General features: G+C 40.4%; 1 protein-coding gene across 1 annotated transcript in view; it reads left to right on the forward strand.

The window, feature by feature from the left end:
• The first annotated feature begins 4,060 nt into the window (after positions 1-4,060).
• Positions 4,061-26,905, forward strand: part of PIWIL4 (piwi like RNA-mediated gene silencing 4) — a 51,429-nt gene continuing 28,584 nt past the window's right edge. The window contains exons 1-8 of the mRNA XM_037840023.1: positions 4,061-4,147; positions 5,286-5,364; positions 7,128-7,253; positions 10,928-11,142; positions 15,258-15,379; positions 16,993-17,073; positions 19,900-20,097; positions 21,497-21,608. Of these exons, the coding sequence (XP_037695951.1) occupies positions 4,061-4,147; positions 5,286-5,364; positions 7,128-7,253; positions 10,928-11,142; positions 15,258-15,379; positions 16,993-17,073; positions 19,900-20,097; positions 21,497-21,608 (1,020 nt within the window). The remainder of the gene's footprint in view (positions 4,148-5,285; positions 5,365-7,127; positions 7,254-10,927; positions 11,143-15,257; positions 15,380-16,992; positions 17,074-19,899; positions 20,098-21,496; positions 21,609-26,905) is intronic.

The following is a 26,905-nucleotide window of genomic DNA, read 5'->3' on the forward strand; positions in this document are numbered from 1 at the left end:
ATTACTTGTTAATGGTATAAGTATCAGAGCTATATTGAAGGTGAATAGAATTGAAAGGGGTTGTTAAAAGGCATGTTTCCCACATATCAGCACCACAAAAATAGACAGGTGCTTGCATGATATACTTCTACGATATGACACTAGCATAGAGAGTTGACAACAGAGGGTATATGGGAAAAATCTATGATTGCATACTAGGGATTATAATTAATAGGAATACCATACTAGTACTACACAAATACTAGGGACAAATAATTAAGGGCTGACAAGAGCTACGAGGTGTTTTGGGTCATGAGCACTGTTCGAAATGGAGAGTGATGAGGGTCGTACAACTAAGTGATGATAATGTGAGATATGGATGGATTATCGTGGACATAACATATGCTATGTGAACTCAGGAACCCCCACTTTATAAGTCAGGCCCTCGATCTTGAGTCTTGTTCTGGTGAAACTTATGGATGCCTAGACGTCATCTCCAGAGAAGCTCTTTTGTTGCACAAATGTGGACTTTCTCTAAGCCTAGATGTGCAAATAAATTAATCACCCTCCCCCCGGTGTGGAACAGGACCCCCCAGATGAATGAGTCTTCCTGGTGACGTGGGACATGGATTCCTGGAATGAGCCCGACCCTGGCATCGAGGCATGAGAATGCCTTTTTGACCATAAAGGGGAAAAGAAAGGCAACAAAATAAGGTTTCAGTGGCTAAGAGAATTCAAATAGAGTCAAAAGGCTGTCCTGGAGGTTACTCCTAGTAAGCTTCACCTAGATATGCCAAATGACCACAGTATGATTAGCCCAAGTCGACAGTAGTCCTGAAAACCTTAAAGAATACCCAGATCCCTATCTGAGCCTCTATAAAAGTTTCACTCCGAAGTTTATTCTTTAGAAACTTAAATCCTTCAGAGAACTGCTATGCCAACTAAGCCCCAAAACCCAGAGGCAATAGCCTCTTCAAAAACATTAAGTAGCTGTGTCCCCTTTGCTCATAAAGTTGACACCCCTTTTCAACATGAACAAGTTGGGGTCGTCGCTGCCTAGACATCCCTGAAGTCCAGGAAAGTGATTAAACTAGAGGAAGGGGTAGCAACAGACAAGATGGAATCTAACAAAGGATTATGAATACTGAATATTTACATAATTTTCTTTTTCTTAGTTGTTAGGGTATTAGAATAGCTAGAAGGAAAGAACTGAAATGATGGAACTGTAACCCATAACATCCTTTGAAATTTGTTCTATGGCTACTTGTTAAATTGCCTTTTTGTACATATGTTATATTTTGCAATAAGGAAATAACTGAAACTATGGTACTGTAATTCATAACAACTTTGGAAATTTCCTTTATAACTACTTGTTATATCATAATTTGAAAGATATTATCTTTCTGTATATTTTTTATATTTCACAATAAGGAAATAACTGAAACTGTGGAACTGTAACCAATAATATTCTTTGAAATTTGCTATCTACTTGTTAAATTGCACTTGGAAAGTTATCATTTCTATGTATATATGTTATATTCTACAATAAAAAATGATTTAGAAATTTATATTTAAGAATACAGTTCATGAATAAATAAATGGAAAGAAAAGATCAAAGTGATAGGACTTGCCCCACAAGATTTTATGAATTCTACAAAGAAACAAAAAATAGTAAAGTATTGGTGCAGAACAGACATAGATAAGCAGAATAGAAATGGAAAACACAGAATCACATCTAGGTATGGATGGGAATATGTCATATGCTGGAGGTGGCTTCACAAACCATTAAAGAAATTATAGACTGTTTAATAGATGATAAGGAAAAATAATATATGGCAATAAAGTTGGATCCTTTCTTCACTTTCTACACACACACACACACACACACACACACACACACACACACATGTATCCTGAAAATATATATTTTATGTGAACAGTAAGGTTACAAAACTAATAAAAGAAAATGACATATAATATCCTTGTAAACCAAGGGCAGGGACAATTTCCTTTTAAAAAGACTCAAAAAGCACAAACAATAAAATAAAAATTGATGAATTTGAATACACCAAATTAATGATTTTGGTAGTAAAGGCCTTCCTAGTCAAAATTAACAAAGGATAGACTGGGAGAAGATATTTGCAATGTTAGGGAAAAAAAGACATGAAATTCTTCCAAGTCTCAAAGGAAAAAAATGGGAAAGCAATATTAAAAATGGGCAACAGATGTAAGAAGGCAATTCAATTCACAGAGTGAAATACTCCAAAGCTATAAAGTATAGGAACAGGTGCTTACCTACACTGGTTTGCAGAAAAATGCCAAATGAAAAAACAACATGTGCTGCTACCTTACCCATAAGATAGGCAAAATCTAGAAAGCTGCAGAATGCCAAATTTTGGGGGATGGTGGAAGGAAATGGGAAGTCTCGAGTATGCTGGTGTGAGTGTGGACTGCACAGCACCTGGAAGTCCTTAGTGTGAAGCCTCTGACACAGCCTCTTAGTTTCCTTGGGCTGCTGTAACAAATTACGACAGAAATTTATTGATCTCAAAGCTGTGGAGGGCAAAAGTCCAAAATCAAGTTGTTGGCAGGGGTGGTTCCTTCTGGAGGCTCTGAGAGAGACTCCCCCAACTCTCTCACTCTCTCTGTCCCTCTCTCAGCTTTTATTGGCTGTCTGCAATTCTTAGTATTCCTTGGCTTGGGGCTACATAACCCCAATTTCAGCTTCCCTCATCACGTAGCCATCTTCCCTGCATCTCTGCTTCTGAGATCTTTCTTTTCCCTCTTAAAGGATCCCAGTCATTGCAGTTAGGGTCTACCCTAAATTCAGGATGATCTCATGTCAAGATTCCCTTGACCCTATATCTAAATAAGGTCACATTCACACACAATGGGAGTTAGAACTTAGATATTTCTTTTATGTGAACACAATTCAACCCACTACATCGAGCAATCCAATTTTGGGGTATATGTCCAAGAGAAACTCAATTATATTTATAAAAAACATTATGTAAAATATAATATGAATAAAAATAATAAATATTTATATTAGAAGATCTCAGATGCTCAGAGTGACAGGCTCTATTTAAATGCCATCCCTTTTCTGTCAATTCTCATCCACAAATCGGTAGTAAAAATACCCTTATAGGATTGCTCTGAAGCTAGTAATAACGTACCTTCGCCTAAGAGGAGTTCAACTATTGATAACTGCTAGTACTTCTCTCCATTCGAAGCCACTTCGGATTTTCATTTTAATAAAGTTTCAGCAAGATAAAAGTTTGGGTGAACTGGGGTAATCACACCATGGGAACTATCTGCCTGGACCCCACATTGTTTTAGGGTTGCTCCTACTTGTCATGTGTGGTCACACCAAACATGCTCTTATGAAAATGAAACTGCGTTTTGAAGGTGAAATTTAATAACAAACACACAAGCCAACTCTTTTTTTCTTTTCCCTCAGGCCAATTCACAACTCTCAGAATTCGCATTTAAACCTTGTTGCTCTGGATCTGGGTTGTGCCTGGAGCTGCAAAGTCAAATCAGAGCATCAGGTACCTTAATTAACCTGTAAGACTGTCCCTGGGCACACTGGAGAGTCGGGGTGCTGCTGCCGAAAGGCGCCTGCTGAGGCCGCGGCGGCCCACAGGCCACAGCCTGCGCTTGGCAGCGGGGGACACCGGAAGCCTGATGGGGACGTGGGCACACGAGGCAAAGGAAGCACTACGCGTAGCGGAGGTCAAGAGTGGAGCCGCAGAAACTTCTGGCAGTCCGGGCACGACTCTCAAGGACACGCCTAGACCCGGCCCGCACCCCCCCACCCCCCACCCCGAGCGCTAACCACTGGCACACACGGTCCCGCAGTTGCGCACAGGGCCCCGGCCCCACCCGGCGCCACGCGCTTTCTGGTCGCGAGCTCTGCGGGCTGCGCGCCCCCGCCGCCCACGCCGCGGCCGCGTTTTCACCCCCTGCACGGAGGTCGGAGACCCAGCACCTGTTCACAGCGTAGCCCTCTGGACGCCAAAGGACAGATACCTTAATTGAGACTTTAAGGCTTCCGAGTCACTCTGGGTTCATCCGAAACATGAGTGGGCGGGCCCGCGTGAGAGCACGAGGTATCACGCGGAGCCCCAGCGCCACTGAAGTGGGGCGCACGCGGGACTCGCCTTCGGTGAGTATAGCGCTTAGTTGACTTTGGCCTCACCTACCTTTCTCCCGTCTCTGCTATGAAGTAGTGCGTTAGCTTTGTCTCTCAACTTTGAGTTTTAGGAGGTGTCTCACGTTTTCCCGTTGTGGGCCTTTATTCTAAGATACTAACGTAGGTAAGTCAGCCAGTGAAGAGGATTGAATGTGGGAGGCAATTTTGCCATTGTCCTCCACCTTCTGAGTTTTAATTACTTGATTTGGTTTTATGTTGCCTTGTAAAAATTGATGGACTTTCAGAGGTATTATTATATAGCATAGAATCTAATTCAATTGTCTCGCTAATTAATCTATAAAAATAAGTAACCTCAAACACGTGGTTTAGATTCTTGAGGGATCACCGTGGGGGTTGGGTTGTTTGCTGAATTTAGGCCACTTGATTGACCTGACCTGCAAATATGCAACTTTTGAGTGTGTTACACACTCAACTACACACTCTTACTGTTTGGAGCAACTTCTTGGACCAGAAAGTACTCAGAATAGTCTTGTGATCATTTTGTCTTTACTCCCATAAAGTGTTTTTTTCTTGACTTTATTCACTTTTGGGCAGACCAGGGCATAGCAACTTCTTGGACAAAGAGAAGTTACTATGGAAAGGGAAAACATTAATGGTTCCCTCTACCTATTTTGTGAACTAATTTCGGCCCCATTTATTAAGGGAGAGTGATGATGGGTCCTCTGGGCTTCGTTTATTTTCTTGCTACAGGTATGTTCACTTCAGATTCCCTATGTCCGTAGACCATGGAATCCTTAAAGTCCATGCTCACCAGTACCTGACCCCATCAGTTCCCTCCTGATGAGGAGTGCAAGGATCCCATTTCCCTATTTTAGCCCTTCCAGGCCCTAAACTGTGTCTGGCTCATGGTCAATGCTGAAACTAAAGTTTGATGAATGTGAAAATCTCTAACATGTCCTTCTCTTTTGTCCTAGAATGGGCAATCTCTTCTCACTTCACAAGGTTTTTACCTAACTATTTCTTTTCCTAGCTCACAATACTCTCATGCCTTATGACAGAATACTTCTTTATCTTATGATAGCCTTTTGATTTATTATTTAACATCTTAAATATGAAAAAATCATTTTTTTGTTGTTGTTGCCCATTTCAGCCTACACCTGTTGATCTGAGTGACAGCGAGGCATCCTGTAGCAGTGGCTACGCGGGATCAAGCAGCACTTCACAGAAATGTAAGTGCAACTCGGTCTGTTCCACTAGGATCCGTTCAATCTCAGTGGAACTGGGGTTACTACTGAGTCATGCTCAGGAAGGCTTCCTGAGCATCTCTCTTTCCTTTTCTCGAAGGACCCCCTTTTGTCATGTTTCTTTTGAGACTCCCTAGCATACAGTCTAATACTGAATTTCCTGACTGTGTTTGGCAGATGGGAATCAACCGACGTTAGGAAACCAGTTTTCTAGTTCTTTCTGTTCAATGAATTTTGAAAAAAAATTTATTTTAAAATGCTTTATGACATAGTAATGCTACAGCTACTGCCTTGCAGTGATGATAGGAACCTAACATTCAAGCTGCTGCTGCACGCTTCTTCCTTCCCTGCCCGTTCAGATTTGGTCTCAGTTTACTTGTCAACATGCTCCTCCAAGTAGCCACTATCACACAGTGCAAGTTGGCAGGCCAGCAAAACCTGTTAGCCATATCCTTTGTTCCGACTATCAAGTTATGTGTTTGATTTCTAACAACCATATAAGCTCTAAGCAGTTAGGTTCTCCCAGATTCCGAAGGCCATCAGTCCCCCCACCTATCTCATAGCTGGGTCTTCTGCCAACGCTTGCCACTGGGGGTTCTCCAGCCATGCTCAAGTAGCGTCTGTAATTTGAACTCACAGGAGTAAATGTCGTCTCCACCGAAGACCCACTCTGAGAGGCAGTGCCTTAGGGCCAGCACTGTTGTCACCATTCAAACATTATTTCAGCTTCTCTGTGGGAATTCCCTTCCACATCTGCTGCACATTCCTGTGAATACCAAATGCTATGTAGACACCCTTCATTCTTTGAGGGGAGATTAAATTTTCAGAAACAGCCCAGCATCTTTTGAAATCAAGAGCAGTGAATGATATGGATAAGCTTGTGAGGATAATATAATTTTTAAAAATTTGATAAGGGATATGATTTTCCTGGGATACTCAGACTCCACTGAGAAAGCAGTTCTGAGCAAGTGGCAGTACCATTTGGGGTCGTTGCATGTAATATATCAAAGGACAGTGGTCAAGTTGGAGTCTCCAGAGTTTTGCCAAACTACTAGTCATATTATTTTGCAGTAAAATTCTCTACTTTTAAGTTATCTTCAGAGTGCCAATTATGTATCCAAAAAATCACCACCTCCTTGTACCCAGTTTAAACAGAAAATATTCACTCAGAATATTTTAATTTCATATATTCTAGGAGCTAACGATAAATGATATGCTTCGAGGCAAAACACTGGCTTTCTTTCTCAAGGGATATGATCTAGCATCAAAACTGATGGCAGTGCTCTGGACAAACTCTCCTCCTTTCGTTGGGGAAATGAGAAATTTAGCCCTTCTCTGTGCAGAAGTAGGTGTGACATTCCTCATCTGTAACTCTTGAGGGTGTTACACAGAAGCTGTAGGAGGGAGAGCTGCCCTCCCTAAATGGACATGGAACGGGACATAGGGAGACAGAGCCTTCTTCTTGGCCAAGAAGAAAATCAGGCCAGTCCACAGTTTTATAGGATGTACAACTAACTCAGGATCTTCTGTTTCTAACAAAACATTTCATGCTTCCTTCACAGTTTTTAATTGTTAGTCTGAAGATTTCTATATCGTCAAGATTTTATTTTCAGCAATGTGGGCAAGTTTTATCAAAAAAAAAAAAAAGAGTTTTGCTTAGAGATACATTGTTGGTCTAGTAGTTGTAAATAATATTGCTAGAACAAAATATGACATATTGCTGGGTTCTCTTCCTATTTTAGATAAAGACGACCTGTCTTCTGGTGATGCTGAATATACTTTCACGGAAAGAGGTGGGAAAATCAGACGAGACTTCCTGGATTTGAGTATCTGTACCAGAGGGAAATTGACACATGTGAGAGATTGTAAAACAGGTACCCAGTCTTCATGTTACTTATTTTTTTAATGTCATGAAATCTTGCTTAAGGATTTTTAACTTTTAGATCTAAAATAGGCAGGTTATCTTCAAAGCGCTTAATGGATGTTTATTGAACATCTGCTGTGCTCAAGGTATGGTCTAGGCATTTTATCTCTTTTAGCCTTAATTTTTTTCTTTCATTAATAGAAATAATAAAGTTTTCTCCCAAACTTCATCTCACTTGTGGAAAGGAATTTCTCCTTACACCTAGGGTGAGGATCAAAAAGGATGTTTCATCTCTTTCCCAATCCTTTTCCTACATGGGGAATACTAATGGCCTCTTTGGGGAATTCTTAATCTCAAGTTCAGGCTCACCCCTGAAATTGCACGGAGGGTTGTAGGAATGTGCATTTTCTGGATAATAGGTGTATTGTTTTAATTGGATTCTCAAAAGGCTTTGTGACTCCCTCTGCAAAGTTAAGATCAGTGTTTTTCAGACTTTTTAAACCATGCAGCAGTGTCAGAAATAGATATATTATCATTCAGCACACACAGACATAGACGTATACACACATACATACAATTGAAACAGAAGCTTCATGAAACAATGCTTACCCTTAACTATAGGCAAGGCACTCTAGTCCCCTTTATCGTATTCTAGTCTTTCATTGAAAATGCTGGTTCAACCCACTTAATTTCACGACTGCAGCACTTAACGGGCCACAGCTGCAGTTTGAAACCACCGGTGTAGGTTATCTGTAAGGTCTGACAGATTCTGTCTAGCATGACTTCTCTTTGTCTATTAATATGAACAACTGAAAAAACTTGCTATATTTTCAGGATCTGGGAACAAAAAGGAAAGCTTTTCTTAAATTAACATAGCATCACGGGAAATGTATATGTGAATTATATTGTTTGTTCAAGGATGTGTGCAGCTTGCTCTCATATGCTCAGAAGACAGAGCAATAGATGATGGGTGATAGGGAGGGATGGAGGGATAGAGAAATGGTGGCGTGACAGGATGTTAAAGTGGGTGGATCAGGGTATCGGGGGAGGGGGGTCAGGGTATGCTGGAGTTCTGTGTATGGAGTTTGTATTGTTTTTGCAACTGTTCCTGTAAGTTTGAATTTATTTCAAAATAAAATTCAACAACAACAAAAACAAAAAAAAACAAGAAACAAACAAAAAAAATTAACATAGCATAATGATTGCTTGCTCCTGTCAGACATATACCACAGGTCAGGGCTGGAAAAATGCCAAAGCGCATAAGATCCTTTTTTTTTTTTAGGAGAAGTTGCAGGTTTACACAAAAATCAGGCAGGAAGTGCAGAATTCCCACATACCAACCTCCTCACATGCACAGTTTTCCCTATTGTTAGCACTTTGCGGTTCACCATTCGTTTTTTACAGGTATGGTTTTTTAAAATTTTTATTCTGATAACCTATATACCACCTAAACTTTCATTAAAAATGCTGGTTCAACCCACTTAATTTCATGACATTCCTTTTAACCACATCCCCTTTTAACCACATTCAAATATACAATTCAGTGGTGGTAATTATATTCACAATGTTGTGTACCATCAACATCATCTGTTACCAAAACTTTTCTATCCCTCCCCCTCCCCCAACAGAAATTCTGTACCAATTAGCATTAAATCTTTATTTCCTCCTCCCACTCCAGCCCCTGATAATCTGTGTTCTAATTTCTGGCTCTATAAATTTGCATATTATAATTATGTCATATAAGTGAAATCACACAATATCTGTTCTTTTGTGTCTGGATTAATTCACTCAACATGATGTCCTCACGGTTCATTCACATTGTAGCATGTATCAGAACTTTGTTCTTTTTATAAAGCTGAATAATATTCCATTGTGTGTATATACCACATTTAGTTTATTCATTCATCTGTGGATGGACACTTAGGTTGTTTCCATCTTTTGACAATTGTGAATAATTGTGAACATGGGTGCACAAACATCTGTTCAAGTCCCTTCTTTCAATTCTTTTGGGTTTGTACCCAGAAAATGAGACTACTGGGTCATAAAAAAAAGAACACCCACTGGAACAGTGACTATAACAGTGACTGTTTTTTTATGGTCACTGTTCTAGTGGGTGTGAAGTGTGTATCTCATTTTAGTTTTGATTTGCATTTCCCTAATGGCTAGTGATGTTGCACATCTTTCATATGCTTATTGGTCATTTGTATATCTTTGGAGAAATGTCTGTTTGAGTGTTTTGCCCGTTTTTAAATTGTGTCTTTTTTGTTGTTGAATTGTAGCAGTTCTTCATATATTTGAGATACTAAACCCTTATCAGATATGTGGTTTCCAAATATTTTCTCTCATTTTGTAGATTGTGTTTCTACTTTCATGATAAAGTCCTTTGAGGTATAGAAGTTTTTAATTTTAATGAAATCTAATTTATCTATTTTTAATTTTGTTACTTGTGCTCTTGGTGTAAAGTCTAAGAACCCATTGACTAATACAAAGTCTTAAGATATTTCCCTATGTTTTTGTCTAAGAGTTTTGTAGTTTTAGCTCTTATATTTAGGCTGATGATCCATTTTGAGTTAATTTTTTGTATATGGCATGAGGTGAGGACACATTTTCATTCTTTTGCATTTGGTTATAACAGCTTTCCAAGCACCATTTGTCCAAGAACTATTCTTTCCCCATTGAGTGGACTTGCCACTTTTGTCAAAAATCAATTGGCCATGGTTGCAAGTGTCTGTTTCTGAACTCTCAGTTCGTTTCCATTGGTCTATATGTCACACATGATACTTTTTTCCCCTCACCACCTTGGGAGCTCATGATTCTACTTCCTTCATGAGAAAAGCAAATTTGTGCCAATTTGATAAAATTCTTTCCTAGAAGACAAAAACTGTTTGATTCTCTATGAGGAGAGACGAAAAGGACCTCCTTTGGGCCCTCCTAGATTCTGTCCCAGAGCGGAGAGTACACCGTCCTGAAACTGACCCAATGCTGATTTCCAACTGTAGACTTTTAAGATGTGAATAAAAAAATTCTGTAATGAAATGGGATTCCTGGAAGCATGCATGGCTTCCATGTGCCTGCTGAAAATAGAAGCCCAGAGGACCCCTCTGTTTCCATACAGGAAAGATATAATGCCTTCTTCTCTTTCCAGCCCTCCCCTTGATCTCAGAGGGCCTTCTCCAGGACATGGATAACCATCTACCTGCTGGTGGAAAATTTTTAGAATTTTCAGAAGCATGGGTAATTAGTTGATTATCTGGATATACAAGAGGTTGAGGGATGACATTCATGGTAAGAACTGGGCAGTTTCTTTATAATCAGAGCAGCATCTCAAAATATCGTTCGAGCTATTTGTATTGCAGAGAATCAGAGCTAGAAGGCAAGCTTTATGAGTCCTGGGGTAGTTGAACCAGATGCTTCTCTTCTTCCAGGGTCTCCCAGAATGTCAGTGGCTGCTCTCAGGCTCTTATGAATTCTTGCTTCATACCCGATCTCTTTTTAATTCCCAGTGGTGTGCTTTCAGGACTCTGTAAGGTTATCAGACTGCAGTTTGTAGAGCTTGTTTTGCATTGTTGAACAAGAATCCTTTATAACTACTACTGTGCATATGCAAATACAGGCTTTTTAACAATGTAATGTTAACATGGTGTGGTTTTTGTAAAAAAAAATTTTTTAATTTGTTTTCTTTAGGTTCCAGTGGAATACCTGTGAAACTGGTCACGAATCTCTTTAATTTAGATTTGCCCCAGGATTGGCAGCTATACCAGTATCATGTGACATTTATTCCAGATTTAGCATCTAGAAGGCTGAGAATCACTTTGCTTTATAGTCATAGTAAACTTTCCAACAAAGCAAAAGCATTTGATGGTGTCATCCTTTTTCTCTCACAAAAGCTAGAAGAAAAGGTATGATATGATTAATTTTTTATTATGTGGGTATATGTATATTATACACATATGTTTATAATTTATGTATATTTTAAAAGTTAGTTGATTTCCATGGCAGTTGGAATGAGTATTTCACTTACTCCTTTCCTGGAAACCATTCCCTTGGCTGAGAGCTAAAAGACTTCCTAATTAAGACCTCACGAGTAATTGATTTCTTAATTAAGAAGCTGATGGTCTAGCATTTCAAAAGTAAGAGCTGTATTACAAACACTACTTTTTCAACTACTTTATTTGAGACAGAGTCCTTGAAATAGATATCCTACTTTCCCCAGATAAGCAAGACTTTAAGAACATCTTTTAGCCTATGGCTTCGGTGCTTTTATCTTACTCTGATTTATTTGCTTCCGCACAGTTGCACCTCTCTGTCGAAACAACTCTACATCAATCACTGATTCTAAAACTGCTGTTTCTTGCATGACTTGTTCCATCTTCATATATTCCAGTTTATGAAATATGAGTTGCCAATATCAATTTTAACAGTTTTTTTTAATGGCGTGCCTATTGGAAATAGTAATTGTATGTTTTGTATTCTTTACCCATTTTACCCATTTTTGTACAATTCTAACATTTTCAGTCTTAAAATATATTGAAATTGATGTTTTAATCATATGCTTTGTTCTAAAACAAAATTAAAATTGCAACAAGAAACAGTTTCTGTAGGAAAATTAAAGCAAGGCATTGTATTAAAACTTTATGCTTATATCCCTTGGAAAGTGTAATCCTTTAGTTCAGCATTTTGAATGGGAGGGTATCGATAGCACAAATTTAAAGTTCTAAACTTCAGGAAAATCTTTTTTAATTTACTCAAGAAATGCTTTTCTGAGCACTCTTGGGGCTTTCATCCTTTTATGAGACCCTGAGATTTATAGGAGCTACTTGTGTGATTATTTCGTCTGAATCTGAAACTTTAACATTACACCATATGCTTAAATTCAAGAACTTGGAAAATCTGGATCTGTAAATTTAAAACATTTTTATTCTCCATAAGTCCTTATTGATCCCTCAGTATTTTCTCCTGTGACCACCAGATGTTGACAACATGCTAATATGGCCTCATACTAAAATTATATATTTCAAATATATTGTTATCATTAAAGATTATCTTATACTTACAGAAACATGTAGTACTAGTTTAGAAATTTAGGTATGTTAAAGTTATATACCCCACATCAGTGGTCCAGTTTATTTCAATTGTACCTAAGCAACGGGGAGACATTTTACTCTACAGATGCTAGAAATAAATTAATATTACTCATTTCTCATTAAAAATGAGTGTGTACCACATGCCAAGCACCTTCTTGTTGTTGGGCATGGAGTCTAATGAGGGGGCAGATGAGTAAATAGACTGTTAAAACTGACAAATCAGATCTGCTGGTTTTATTTCCCAGATACAAGTGCTGTCCTATTCTTTATCATCATATGAACTGCCACCCACTGGCAATGAAGAAGCTATTGCTAAGGAAGCTATTGTTCTAAGAAGCTATTGCTATTCTCACTGTTTTATTCTGATTTTAATATTTGCCCCAGGCTTAATCCTGCATGACTATCCGTTCCCTACACACTTCCTAGGATGCTTATTTTAGTTGAAAGAGCCCCTTCACACTTTAATTCATTCTGCTCCCAAATAGTGTGGCTCAGAAAGTCCTGTTCATCTGCACCTGGCCTTCCGCTGTCTTCCAGCTGTAGCACATCTCTCTCGAGTTGAACAGAACTGTGGTTTATGTCCCATGAGCAGGTGCTGCCGCCATTGCTACCACGATCTTACCAGATAACATTTTTGGGAAGCCCACTCTGCCAGGCCCTTACAGGCATGCTCTCATTTTAATCCTCGCATCACCCTGGGGGTGCAGAGAGGTCAAGTAACTTGCCCAAGTTTTCCATACAGAGTTTGATGAAAGGAATGATGATTTCCAGTGAGGGTTAAGGGACAGACACTTCATGGAGGGAGTGATAATTAGTCTCTGGGGTAGGATTTGGATCAGTGGAGAGGGTGATGGGGAGGCAGGATGGGGGCTGGGGGTGGGGTTCCTAGGCAGAAGGACCAGAGGGAGCAAAGGAGCAATGATAGGAAGTGAGGGGGCACATTTTCGAAACTTGTGATAGTTCATGTTTAGCCAGAAGAGAGCGGAAGTTGTGGCTCCAGACAGAGGCTGGGGTTCAGTGAGGGAAGAATTTAAATATGGAGGAATTGGGGGACTCTTTTTTCTCTGGGCCACTGAAGCTCTTGAAAAGGAGTATTCATCAGAGTAGTGTCAACTTAGTTACTCTGATCATATCCTATTAAATGTTTTGCAGGGGGAGGTGGGAAGATTAATAAACTTCCACTGGAACCATTTGGGCCGGATGTAAAATGGCTTGAACAAAGGAACAAACCGCTGCCTTTTTTTTTTTAACCTTCTTGATCACAGGCCCGTGCTAAGTGCTTCCTCTGCATTATCTCATTAAATCTTCACAACCCAGTGACTTAAGTTGGACTCAGTCCCAGTTTAGCAATGGGGAAAGATATTCAAGAGTTTAAGTAACTTGCTCCAGATCACACTAGCTGCAAGACGCAGAGGGCTGGGGTCTGTCTGATTCCAATTCTTGCTCCGTGTTAAATAATAGCCATAGAGGCATCACTGATGTCAGTGCTCTGAGACCTATCAGCCGATTAGAGAGTGGATCGAGGAGAAGTTAACGTTTGCTGTGAGGTTAGCAACCCGGAGAGCAGAGGGTGGCAAATAAAATAACAGACATAGGCAGCAGAGGCAGAGTTGGTGTTTGATGGGGGACGCCCCCCAAGGGAGCTGATAAGTTTGATCTTAGGTGGCACTTGGGGGGATGCTCACCTGGCTTTTAGGAATACAGATCCTGGGCTGAGACCATCTGCTGCCACCCCTGTCCTCAGCTCCCCTCATCCCAGCACACCCTTTGTTGTTTTTCTTGAGCCTCCCACCATCCTTGGGGCAGTTGAGACCCCACACCTCTCCTGCCTGCTCTCTTTCCCCTGGATGTTGAGAAGATAAGCTCTTCCTGCAGCAGCCGCCTCTGAATTCTGTACAGTTTATCAGAAGCAACAAATCATCTCCATGAAATATTTCATCCCCTGTAGAGGAACCACTTTGTTAGTTCCCATGTCAGTACCCTTTCCTGCCATACATTCTAGGTTCAACCTGAAAGCGCTTAAAGTTACATTTAAACTATAGGAAGTAGGAGCAGAAAAAATAAATCAGTCCTTCCTAATTAACTGATCTCTTTTAATTCCGTACCCTTTGGGAAAATCCCAGATCATTGAATATTTATTTCAAAACTCCTGTTCGGAGCCCTGTCTCTTCCAAGGAACTTGAAATTTAGATGGGGAGCTGGAATAGAAACTGATTCATGCATTCATTATATTGCTAGAACATTGTTCCAGTTTGTAAGAATCCTAGGGCTTTCTCTGGACTTTTCAAAAATAAATAATAAAGTCAGATTTCCTATCTGTTCTGACTTGGTGATTTCCTCCTCTCTCCCCCAACACTTTCTTCTCCTGTTCTCTCCTTTGCTTTCCTCCTCTCCTTTTCTCTGCTTTCCTATTTTATGAACAAACTTTGAGAGGCTCTGCTCTGGAATCCTTTTAACCCAGAAGGGGAGGGGGGATCCTCCACCATCAGGCTTCTGGGGGTCCTTGAACAATCCCCCCCCAAAAATGGGTGCATAATATACATTGTTGTGGTATATACATAAGTGAAATTTGGGGGGAAGAGTGTCTGTAACTTTCATCAGATTCTCAAAGTAATTTGTGACCTCCATCTCCATCCCCAAGGTCAAGAACCACTGCTCTGAATTCTCTTTTAATCAAGTCTTCTAACCATGACTCCAGCTTTGATTCTCCCTTAAGAAGTTAGAGAGAAGAGAGATTTGTTCAGTTTCTAGGATTAGCAAGATTCCAACAAGAAAAATCCTCTAAACTTATTGTAACGATTAGTTATTAAGCACACACCAACACCTGCAATCTTGTTTCTGTTAATGTATATTAAATTGCAATGACTTTATAGTATCTACATTCTGCACACGCATTCTGTAGATCACATATCAAATACTTCTTTTGCCAGGTCACAGAACTGTCAAGTGAGACTCAAAGAGGTGAGACTGTAAAGATTACTATCACTCTGACAAGGGAGCTGCCGAAATCTTCCCCTGTGTGCATCCAGGTTTTCAATATCATCTTCAAAAAGTAGGTTCCTTTAAATGTGAATTTAATTTAGGCTAATGGTAGCTTTAAGTATAGAGCCTTGGTGTTAAAATGATCAACCATTTTGTATAGAATGTGCCATCAGTACTACCAACTTCAGGGTAATTTTTCCTCTTAATACCACAAGAGCACTGTATGTACTCGTGCAGTTATGTGCAATGCAGACCATCATAGTCTTTAACTGTGCAAATCACCATTATCCAGTATTCATTCAAGTTGAGACAGAGAACTCAAGGCCTGTGCCATTTCACTGGAATCAGGGGTGCCTTTTTCTTTTTTTTCCCTTTTTCTGTTCTCTCCCCATCCCAGATTTAAAGTTCAGTATGTTTGAGTTAGTAAACAAAAGGATTTATTTTTCTCCTAGCTCATTGCTTTTGGATGTAAAAGGACATTGCCCTCTTCTCTCTGCCTTCCCTCCCTCTCTCAGCCGTTTCCCTTCCCCACATTTTCACATAGGGCAGAGGGAAGGTTGAAGCTAAGCTTTCCAGTGTTTCCTCAGACTGGTTCAAGGATCACTTGTGTCAAAGTTATCTTGGGGGTGCAGGGTGGAATGTGATGAAATGCAGATCCCCGGCTCCTCACCAGACCCAGGAAATCAGACTTTCTTGGATGGGGCCTGGAAAATCTACATTTTTAGCAAGTTTCCCCAATGACTCTAAAGCTTAAGAGCTGCTGTTTCACAGGCTCCTGACGTGGGTCATTGAGGTCATGTGTCAGAACCCTAGAGGAGAGCCCTTCACTAAACAGTGGCCTCTGGAGAGGATGAGGACAGGGACCTTTTGGGGTTTGCTGAGTAGGGCACATAAGGAAACTTGCCCCTGCCACAAGCATGCCGTTGACTAATTCTAGTCAGAAATCTTGCTGCGTGTCCTTTGATGGTATCTGGGCCTCAGTTCGGTGCTGTATGATGGCTCTTCAGAAGCCATTCTTGCACATTCCTTCCTGAGAAGGAACTGTTTAAAATCAGTTAACATTGAGAAGGTGCTTTTCACTTACAAAGCTGTTTTATCTTCTTTGAGCTCACTAGAGCATTGTGAGGCGCAAGCACTAACATCCTCATTTTACAGATGAGGACGCTGAGGTTCAGTGAGGTTTGGTATCCTACCCACATCACATAGTTGGAACCCCCATTTTCTGACTTGAAACTCCCTACTTTTCCCACACGCATGGGATGGTCTCCTGTCAGGGATGTTGCACTTTGCCAAGGTGACCAGGATTAGTTGCTGAAGAGGCAGCCATGTTGTTTGGTAGCCGCTGGGGAGTCCAGGAAGCCTAATTAGAAACAGACTCTTCATCTCAAAATAGGGAAGAGGCTGAAAGGACTTCAGACATGGCCTCCCTCACCCGTCCAGGGTCTTAACTGGTAAGTGTCTACCAATTTAGCTTTGCAGTTAAACCAAGACAGATGAAAGAATTTCAGTTGTGTCGATCTGAAGTACGAAGAATGTACATTTGGAATTGAAACCTTCCAGTGCTGTGAGAATGATTGTTGTATACTTTATATATTTTTACCAATATTTTCAGCGTGGGTATACATTTAGAATTACGCTGTCACTGATGATATTCACCAAAGATTCAAAAAACTGTCCTTGCAGGATCTTAAAAAGGTTGTCCATGTACCAGATTGGACGGAACTTCTATAATCCTTCAGAGCCAGTGGAAATTCCCCAGCACAAGTAGGTTTATTTATATTTTTTGTTACTTGGAAATTGTTATACTGTGAGTAACGTAATTTACAGTGCAGTATTATACCATTATGCTTCCTATGGGAGACTCTGTAGTATGAAATGTAATGGATTTTTTTAATTTTCAAGTTTTTTATAGAATGGTGAATGTGAATGTGAAGCCAACAGTCTGCTTTCTTATATTAGAGGGCTATATCATTATCATAAATCCTAGGAGGAATTCAGAAACTGAATCTTCTGTGTATGATAAGTAATAATGAAAGCACAATAAACCATATTATGTTATGACACATAGTGTTCCATTTCACTGCTGAAAGGAATTTAGCACATCTAGGGAGGTGGTTATGAAATCATCTGTTATGCAGATGTCGGGCAGAGAAGCCAACCTAACTACACTGATGGAAGATAGTACCAGAATGAATGCTTGCAGGATTTTCACCCAAACAGGGAAGTAGGTCAGTCATGTCTCGAACAGCTTGTTACTCAGCTCTCCAAAGTCTGTGGTCCATCTAAAGACAGAGGCAACAAAGGGAGAAGTGCATAAAACGATAAAAAATGGGGGTCATGTCAGCATCTTTAGCTTTTGGCCAGGTAGAGGAAAAATGACTGGGTTTCTGTACACCAGGTGGGTCCATGTTTCGGCAAGGTCTCCTTGTCCCTGTCCCTTATCATTCCACCTGGATTAGAAACTCTCAGAGTTCCAGCCTTGTGCTGAGCTGGAGTCCATGTACAGCATATAGGATCTTCCCGAGCTTGGCTCGGTGTTGCAGTGACTCAATTCTACAAAATTATAAAATGGAATGATTAACAAAAGTTTTTGTCTACCCTTCCTTCCTTCCTTCCTTCCTTCCTTCCTTCCTTTCCTTTCCTTTCTTTCCTTTTCTTTCTTTCCTTTTCTTTATTTCTTTCTTTCTACAACTTCAGCTATTTCCATTATTGTGAAATATAATATACATACAGAAAGGTGTTAACTTTTGATGTACAGCTCAATAAGCAGTTATATAGGTAATTTCAAATATTGCTATGGTTACAGTTCTACAGTTTCAAAGGTGAAGATTTTCAAAGCACAATTCAACTGGTAGCTATAGAGCAGATTTCAAAGGATGTCATAGGTTACAGTTCCACCATGTCATTTACCTCCTTCTAGCCATTCCAACACCCCAGCATCCAAAAAAATATATATATATAATTATATAAAGTTTCACTATTCATAGACCTTTGTTAAATCTTACTTTGCTTGTTGCTACCCCTTCCTCTCACTTAATCTCTTTCTCCGTCTTCAGGGGTGTCTAGGCAATGAGCACCCTAACTTGTTCATATTGAAAGGGGTGTGTCGACAGTATGGGGAAGGGGACTGTCTATTCTTTCATGCCATTTCTTTAATCTCTTATTTAGGCTTTTCAGACTATGACATTCATAAATGTGGAAAGGAAAAGACTACAATTCTGTTGTATAAGAGTACGTGATATTTGTTTTGTATGACTGCGTGGTATGTGAATATATCTCAATAAAATGAAGATAAGGGAAAAAAAAAAAATAGGATACTATGAACAACTGTATGCCGGTAAACTGTATAAAGTAGAGGAGATGGGCAATTTCCTGGAAACATGAACAACCTGGACTGACCAGAGGGGAGACGGAGGACCTCGGCCAGCCAGTCGTGGGCGGGGGTATCCAATCAGTCATCAAAAAGCTTCCTGCAAATAGATGCCCAGGGCCAGATGGCTTCACAGGGGAATTCTACCAAACTTCCCAAAAAGAACTTAAACTCTTTCAAAACATTGAAGAAAATGGAACACTACCTAACTCATTTTATGAAGCTAACATCAATCTAATACCAAAACCAGGCAAAGATGCTACAAAAAAGGAAAACTACTGGCCAATCTCCCTAATGAATATAGATGCAAAAATTCTCAACAAAATACTTTTTTACTTTAATTGTTCTTTTTCACTTTAATTTTTATTCTTATTATTTTTGTGTGTGTGGTAATGAAAATGTCAAAAATTAATTTTGGTGATGAATGCACAACTATATAATGGTATTATAAACAATTGAATGTATGCTTTGTTTTGTATGACTGCATGGTATGTGAATATATCTCAATAAAAATGAATTAAAAAAAAAAAAAAGAGTACGTGATATCACTTATTTCTTAATCTCCTTGTTAAGCCTGCCCACTGTCTTCACTTTTGCATGGGTGTGCTTTTTTGAACCTACATGTTTTCATGCTGAGTCAGATCACTCCATCAGCATTTTCATCCTACTGCTGTAGTTCTCAGCCAAAGGCGATTTTGTCCCGCAGGGAGTTTGGCAATGTCTGGAGACATTTTTGGTGGTCTCAGTTAGAGGTCTGCTACTTGCGCTAGTCATTAACAGCTAGGGATGCCGCTAAACATTCTACAATGCAGAGGATAGCCCCCAACAAAGAATTATCCTGTTCAAAATATCAGTAGTGATGAGGCCGAGAAACCCTGCTCTACAGGAATGTATTTTATGCTGAATATGTGTTTAAAGAATCTATGGTGTTGTTTTTATTTTATTGAGATGTAGTCACATACCATACAAACCATCCGAAGTACATAGTCAGTGGCTCACAGTATCATCACATAGTTGTGCATATATCACCACAATCAAATAACATTTTCAATTTATGTTTAAAGGATGAATGTTTAAAAACTAAGTTTTTAGTTAGCAAATGGAATAAATCAGACTAAAAAAATTGATAAAAATCTACGTAATTAGAATGTAAAGCCACCATTTAAAAAATGTTTATTGTTTTTCTGGTATAACATTTAAAATTTTTCTCTTCCTTTCAGATTGTCCCTTTGGCCTGGATTTGCCTTTTCGGTGTCACAGTTTGAGAGCAGACTACTGTTTAGTGCTGATGTGAGTTATAAAGTCCTCCGGAATGAGACTGTTCTGGAATTCATGACTGATCTCTGCCACAGAACTGGGACGTCCTTCTTCACCCAGAAGTGTGAGGAACAGCTGATAGGGTTCATAGTCCTCACAAGGTAAAAGCCTGCATTCAAATAAGCTTTTCTCCGGTGAATGAATTAACTGTGGTTCTTGGGGACAGGAATAGCATTAGGCATTGCCCTGAGCACAGATCTGATCAGTTTACTCACGGTTTAGAAGACCTGGCTGCCAACTTTCTAGAGTCCAGACTTCTTGTGCGGCATTCTGGACCATCCACCATCTGTCACAGTCCTGCCTTTCTTCTTATCTCTTGCTGTTACCCACCCCTGCACCCCCTCCCCATACTCCCTGCTCTAATCCCAACAGTCTGCACTTTGCTGCCTCAGTGTGTCTGCCTGGGGATCCCCAGTTCTGCCTTTTGATAGTTATAAGACCCAGCTCCCATGGTAACACTTTTCTGGTGCCTTCACCTGTCCAGTCAGGTGGAATTAATCCTCGTCTGTAATGCTCCCGTAGCACTTGGCTTATAGTCACCTGTGTAAAACTGTTTCATTCTGTTAGGTTACGGGACAGAACGTTAGAGCCATGTCTCAGTCTTTAAGGCTGGGACCACATCTTCCTTCTTTGCAAGCCTCTGGGTTTGGAGATGTAGTTCTCCCTCAGTGCACATTAAACACAGGTGCATTAGGTGACTTCTGAGTACTAAAAAGCTCCCCATATACTGCTGCTAGCCCAGGAATACTTCCTTTAGGGGACTGACTTGGAATTCCCAGTTAAAGTTGATTTTTCTGGATTATATGGCAGACAGATGGGATTCGTTGAATTCTACTTTAGCTGGGATAACAAGGCCACCCTCTTATCCTCCTGTCATGGTCCTTGTTGGTTGGTTGATCTGTTCCTTACAGGTCACCTTGGAAGGTCCAAAGAGCCTTGGAGAATCCTGCCAGGGAGGTCTGTGTCCTGAGGGCTGGGGCAGCATGAGCAGGTCATTCCACATTCCACTGGGCTGAGGGGGAGAAGGAGCTGAGAATGTTCTTCCCGTATCTGCTTCACATTTTTGTCCAGGGCCAGCGCTTGACAGGAGGTTAAGTATTATACCACAATTGCGTGGTTGATTAACCTTGTCAGAAAACTATCTGGGAATGACACCAGAAGCTCATTGGGAGGTCTTTGAGTAATGCTTCAGCCTTTGAACTTTAAAGGAAGATTCACCTGAAGTTACAGTGTCTATCAGTGGGAAAAACAGAATACGGTCTAAAGACGTTCCCACTGGTTTTGTTGGAACCTGGAGGTCTGCCTGTGACCATGAGTTAGTTTATGCTCTTCTCACATAAGAGCTGCTCATAAAAAATAATGTGACTCTTCCTTCTTGTGTTTTGGCTTTCATAATTCCTGAAATATCTTATACTTTGAATTAAAAGTTTGGTGAAATAGCTGTTTATCTTGTATGATTTGGAATTAAAAAGTATTTTAAAGATTTCTTGTATTTACCAGATACAATAACAAAACCTATCGCATTGATGACATTGACTGGTCAGTGAAGCCCACGCACACCTTTCAGAAGCGGGATGGCACTGAGATCACCTATGTGGATTACTATCAGCAGGTACGAAAAATGAAAGCTGGAGTGAAATCTCATTTACTCATCGCTCCCCTCTGCCCTCAAAGTCACCCTGTTGTAACCAAGATGCAGCAAAGCATGGCAGGTCCGAGCTTGGACTGGGTTTGAATCTTGCCTCTGACACTAGCTTTGTGACCTTAGGCAAGTCACTAAACCTCCCTGTACCGTCACAAGATAAAGGCTGTATAGTTATATGATCATTGTCAGAGATCAAGGCAGCTGGGTTACAGTTCAGTAATTTCAGGTATTTGTGGCTATTCTGTAATATTCTAGGAAGTAAGAAATGGCATCTATATAATGATTCAGCATCTTAATTTGCTAATTATTAATTTCTCAGTTACAGTTTCATCAATTGTAAGATATGTACCACACCAATGTAAGGTGTTAATAATAGGGTGGTATATGGGAATCCTGTATTTTATGCATGATTGCTCATTAAACCCACAACTTCTCTAATAATTAAAAAACAAAAAACCAAGTCACTTAAAAGGAGGCAATGCAAGTGTCCTAATCACTGGAACTGAAGATGTTTAGAATTATGGGGAAGGAAATTTGTATCAGTTAATTACAAACAATTCAAGAATTTTTTTTTCATTTTTTTTTCATTTTTATTGAGATTGTTCAGATACCATACAATTATCCAAAGATCCAAAGCGTACAATCACTTGCCCCTGGGTACCCTCATACAGCTGTGCATCCATCACACTTAATTTTTGTTCAATTTTTAGGAACTTTTCATTACTCCAGACAAGAAAAAAAGAAAAGGAAACTCTAATCCTCCCCTATCCCTAACCAACCCCCCTCAATTGTTGACTCGTAGTATTGATATAGTACATTTGTTACTGTTTATGAAAAAAGGTTGAAATACTACTAACTGTAGTATATAGTTTGTAATAGGTATATAGTTCTTCCCTATATGCCCCTCTATTATTAACTTCTAATTGTATTGTCATACATTTGTTCTTGTTCATGGAAGTGATTTCTAGTATTTGTACAGTTGATCATGGACATTGCCTACCATAGGATTCAGTTTTATACATTCCCATCTTTTGACCTCCAACTTTCCTTCTGGTGAGATATATGACTCTGAGCTTCCCCTTTCCACCTCATTCACACACCATTCAGCGCTGTTAGTTATTCTCACATCTTGCTACCAACACCCCTGTTCATTTCCAAACATTTAAGTTCATCCTAATTGAACATTCTGCTCATACTAAGCAACCACTCCCCATTCTTAAGCCTCGTGCTTTATCTTGGTACCTTATATTTCATGTCTATGAGTTTACATATTATAATTAATTCCTATCAGTGAGACCCTGCAATAATTGTCCTTATGTGTCTGGCTTATTTCACTCAGTATATTGCCCTCGAGGTTTTGTCATCAACCCATTTTTTTTTAATATGGTTTTGTTCACTCACCATACAGTCCATCCCAAGTAAATAATCGATAGTTCTCTGCATGGTCATACATTTATGTGCTCACCACCTTCACCACTATCTATATAAGGGCATCTACATTTCTTCCACAAGGCAGGAGGGAGAGTCAAAGAAGGTAGAGAGGCAAAAGAAAGAGGAAAAAGAAATGACAGCTAGGAAGCAGCAAAAGGAAAAATAACCTTAAATCAAAGTAGAATAAAGAATCAGACAATACCACCAATGTCAAGTGTCTAACATGCCTCCCCTATCCCCCCCTCTTATCTGCATTTACCTTGGTATATCACCTTTGTTACATTAAAGGAAGCATAATACAGTGATTCTATTAGTTACAGTCTCTAGTTTATGTTGATTGCATCCCTCCCCCAATGCCTCCCCATTTTTAACACCTTGCAAGGTTGACATTTACTTGTTCTCCCTCGTAAAAGAACATATTTGTACATTTTATCACAATTGTTGAATACTATAGATTTCACCAAGTTACACAGCCCCAGTCTTTATCTTTCCTCCTTTCTTGTGGTGTCTCACATTTTCCCCACCTTCCTCTCTCAACCGTATTCGTAGTTACCTTCGTTCAGTGTACTTACATTGTTGTGCTACCATCTCCCAAAATTGTGTTCCAAACCACGCACTCCTGTTTTCTATCACCCTGTAGTGCTCCCTTTAGTATTTCCTGTAGGGCAGGTGTCTTGTTCACAAAGTCTCTCATTGTCTGTTTGTCAGAAAATATTTTGAGCTCTCCCTCATATTTGAAGGACAGCTTTGCTGGATACAGGATTCTTGGTTGGTGGTTTTTCTCTTTCAGTATCTTAAATATATCCCACCACTTCCTTCTTGCCTCCATGGTTTCTGCTGAGAGATCCGCACATAGTCTTATTAAGCTTCCTTTGTATGTAATGGATCGCTTCTCTCTTGCTGCTTTCAGGATTCTCTTTGTCTTTGACATTTGATAATCTGATTATTAAGTGTCTTGGCGTAGGTCTATTCATATCTGTTCTGTTTGGAGTACGCTGCGCTTCTTGGATCTGTAATTTTATGTCTTTCATAAGAGATGGGAAATTTTCATTGATTATTTCCTCTATTATTGTTTCTGCTCCCTTTCCCTTCTCTTCTCCTTCTGGGACACCAATGATATGTACATTATTGTACTTTTGTTTCATCCTTGAATTCCCGGAGACGTTGCTCATATTTTTTCATTCTTTTCTCCATCTGCTCCTTTGCATGTAGGCTTTCAGGTGTTTTGTTCTCCAGTTCCTGAGTGTTTTCTTCTGCCTCTTGAGATCTGCTGTTTTATGTTTCCATTGTGTCTTTCATCTCTTGTGTTGTGCCTTTCATTTCCATAGATTCTACTAGTAGGTTTTTTGAACTTTTGATTTCTGCTGTATATATGCCCAGTGTTTCCTTTACAGCCTCTATCTCTTTTGCAATATCTTCTCTAAACTTTTTGATTTGATTTAGCATTAGTTGTTTAAATTCCTGTATCTCAGTTGAAGTGTACATTTGTTCCTTTGACTGGGCCATAACTTTGTTTTTCTTAGTGTAGGTTGTAATTTTCTGTTGTCTAGGCATGGTTTCCTTGGTTATCCAAATCAGGTTTTCCCAGACCAGAACAGGCTCAGGTCCCAGAGGGAAGAAATATCCAGTATCTGGTTTCCCTGAGGGTGTGTCTTAGAAAATTGCTCCACCCTTTGATGCCTCGAGTCACTGTGCTTTTCTGCCCAGCAGGTGACGCCTGTTAGTCTATAATTCTTGACTGGTGTGAGGAGGTGTGGCCATGTTCCCCCAGGCTCTGGAGTCTGGTTCTGAATGGAAAGGGCCCCACCCCTTTCCTCCTAGAGAAGACAGACCCCTCAGGTGGAGGTCATTAGCATTTCAATGGTCTCGCTCTCTGCTTGTGCTGTCTCCACCCTTCCCAGAGTCACAGCCCTGGAAACTGAAAATGACTGGGGCTTTCTCCACTGAGCCAAAAAAGAAACAGATAGTCCCCTTCAGACCCAGTCCAAGGCAACCCTCCGGCTCCCCCAGGTCAGTCGTCACCCAAAGCCTCTGTCTGTTTTTTGGGGCTGCGTACCTGTAGTGAGCAGTTCACACTCGCTACTTAAAACCCCAGTTGGAGCTCAGCTGAGCTGTATTCGCTTGCTGGGAGAGAGCTTCTCTCTGGCACCACGCGGCTCCGCAGCTCGGGCTATGGGGGAAGGGGTCTCACGACCTGGTTCCGCAGGTTTTACTTACAGATTTTATGCTGTGTTCTTGGGCATTCCTCCAATTCAGGTTGGTGTATGATGAATGGATGGTCTCGTTTGTCCCCCCGCAGTTATTCTGGATTATTTACTAGTTGTTTCTGGTTTTTTGTAGTTGTTCCAGGGGGACTACTTAGCTTCCACTCCTCTCTATGCTGCCATCACGATTCAAGAATTTTAACCCAAGCTTAATAATTGCAAATTTGATATTTATACCAGTCCTACCTCATATCATTTTGAATCATTTGTAAAACAGTAAAGGAAGAAAAACCAGATTTTTAAGAAAAAAAGTATATACCTATTTACATACACATTTTTACCCTCTTCTTCCTTATCTCCTTTCCTCTTAGCTGAGAGAAGTCTCCCTATTCCTTTCCTAAACCAGCAAGTGCCCTGGATAGGCTGAGTCTAATTCTCTGATTTGTCACTTCTCCATTCCCTTTCACCCATTCCTGACTTGGCTCAGACCCTCATCTTGTCGTCTTTTGTCCTTCTTCCTGTAGTCTGAGTGATCTCCTAAACAGCATATCTGATAATGTCACTTCCCTGCTTCAAAATATTTCCCTGTTGCTGTAGGAGCAAAACCTTAGCAGATCTTGCAAGGCCCTTTGTGATCTGGCCGCTCCCTGTCTTTTGAGCTTATCTCTGGCCGCTCCCAGGTTCCCTTGGTCTGCCCTGCTGTACTCTGCTTTTGTAGTTCCTTGACAGGGTCACTCCCTGTGTGCATTGCTTCCCTTCCTGAACCCCTTCACAGCCAAACTTTGAACACCCTTCAATACTCAGCTGTGAAATCTTAGAGCTCCCTGACCTTTTCACCAGGGCACCCTTCCCTGCACTTAGCTGCATCCAGGCATCTGTCATGGCAGGGCAAGGATGGCCTGGCTCCCTCCTGGACTTAGAGCTCTTAAGGGTGTGCCTTGAGCTCTTTTTCTGGATTCCCAGGTCTAGCACAATGCCTTGCATGTAGCAGTTAGTAAACATTGATTGAATGAATCCCCCACAGCCTCTGGGAGCTCGATTTACAAGGTTCAGGCCCCCTCCCCCTCTCTTCCATCTTCAGTGCCTTTTGGAGGCTCCTTCTCTTCCAAGTACAATTATATTCAAGGCTCTGAAATCTCACAGGTGCTTTGAAAAAACAAACATAGGCAAAACCCCTACCTTGGTCTTTCTACACTTTCAAGAGAAATTGTTTCCTTTTTCCTCACTCGCTTACTTCTTCAAAAAATCACCTGCACTAGTTTCATGAACTTCTTCAGTTCCCTGAAGCCTCAGCAGTCTGGTTTCTGACCCTGCTGCCATGGAAATAGCTCTATAAAGGTCAAATTCAGTTACTGTTCTCGTTCTGAGTGGCTTTGGGTGGCCACTCCTACCTGCTTGAGCGGTTCTCCTCCTGGACCCTGGGGAACATCCCTGTGAGTCTCTGCTCAGTTTCAGGTTGTTCTTTCTTAGTCTCTTTTGATGTTTCCTCTCTCTTTCCCCCAAATGTTACAAGCTGTTACTCACCATGGTTTCTTCATACGGGGATCTTTACTTCTTGTTCTAAAACCACTCAAATGTAGTTGTTTTTTTTTCTGCCTTGCCCTCATTCCTAAATTACATTCTCATCTC

This window comes from Choloepus didactylus, chromosome 6 (assembly GCF_015220235.1).
Source record: "Choloepus didactylus isolate mChoDid1 chromosome 6, mChoDid1.pri, whole genome shotgun sequence".
Taxonomy (NCBI): domain Eukaryota; kingdom Metazoa; phylum Chordata; class Mammalia; order Pilosa; family Megalonychidae; genus Choloepus; species Choloepus didactylus.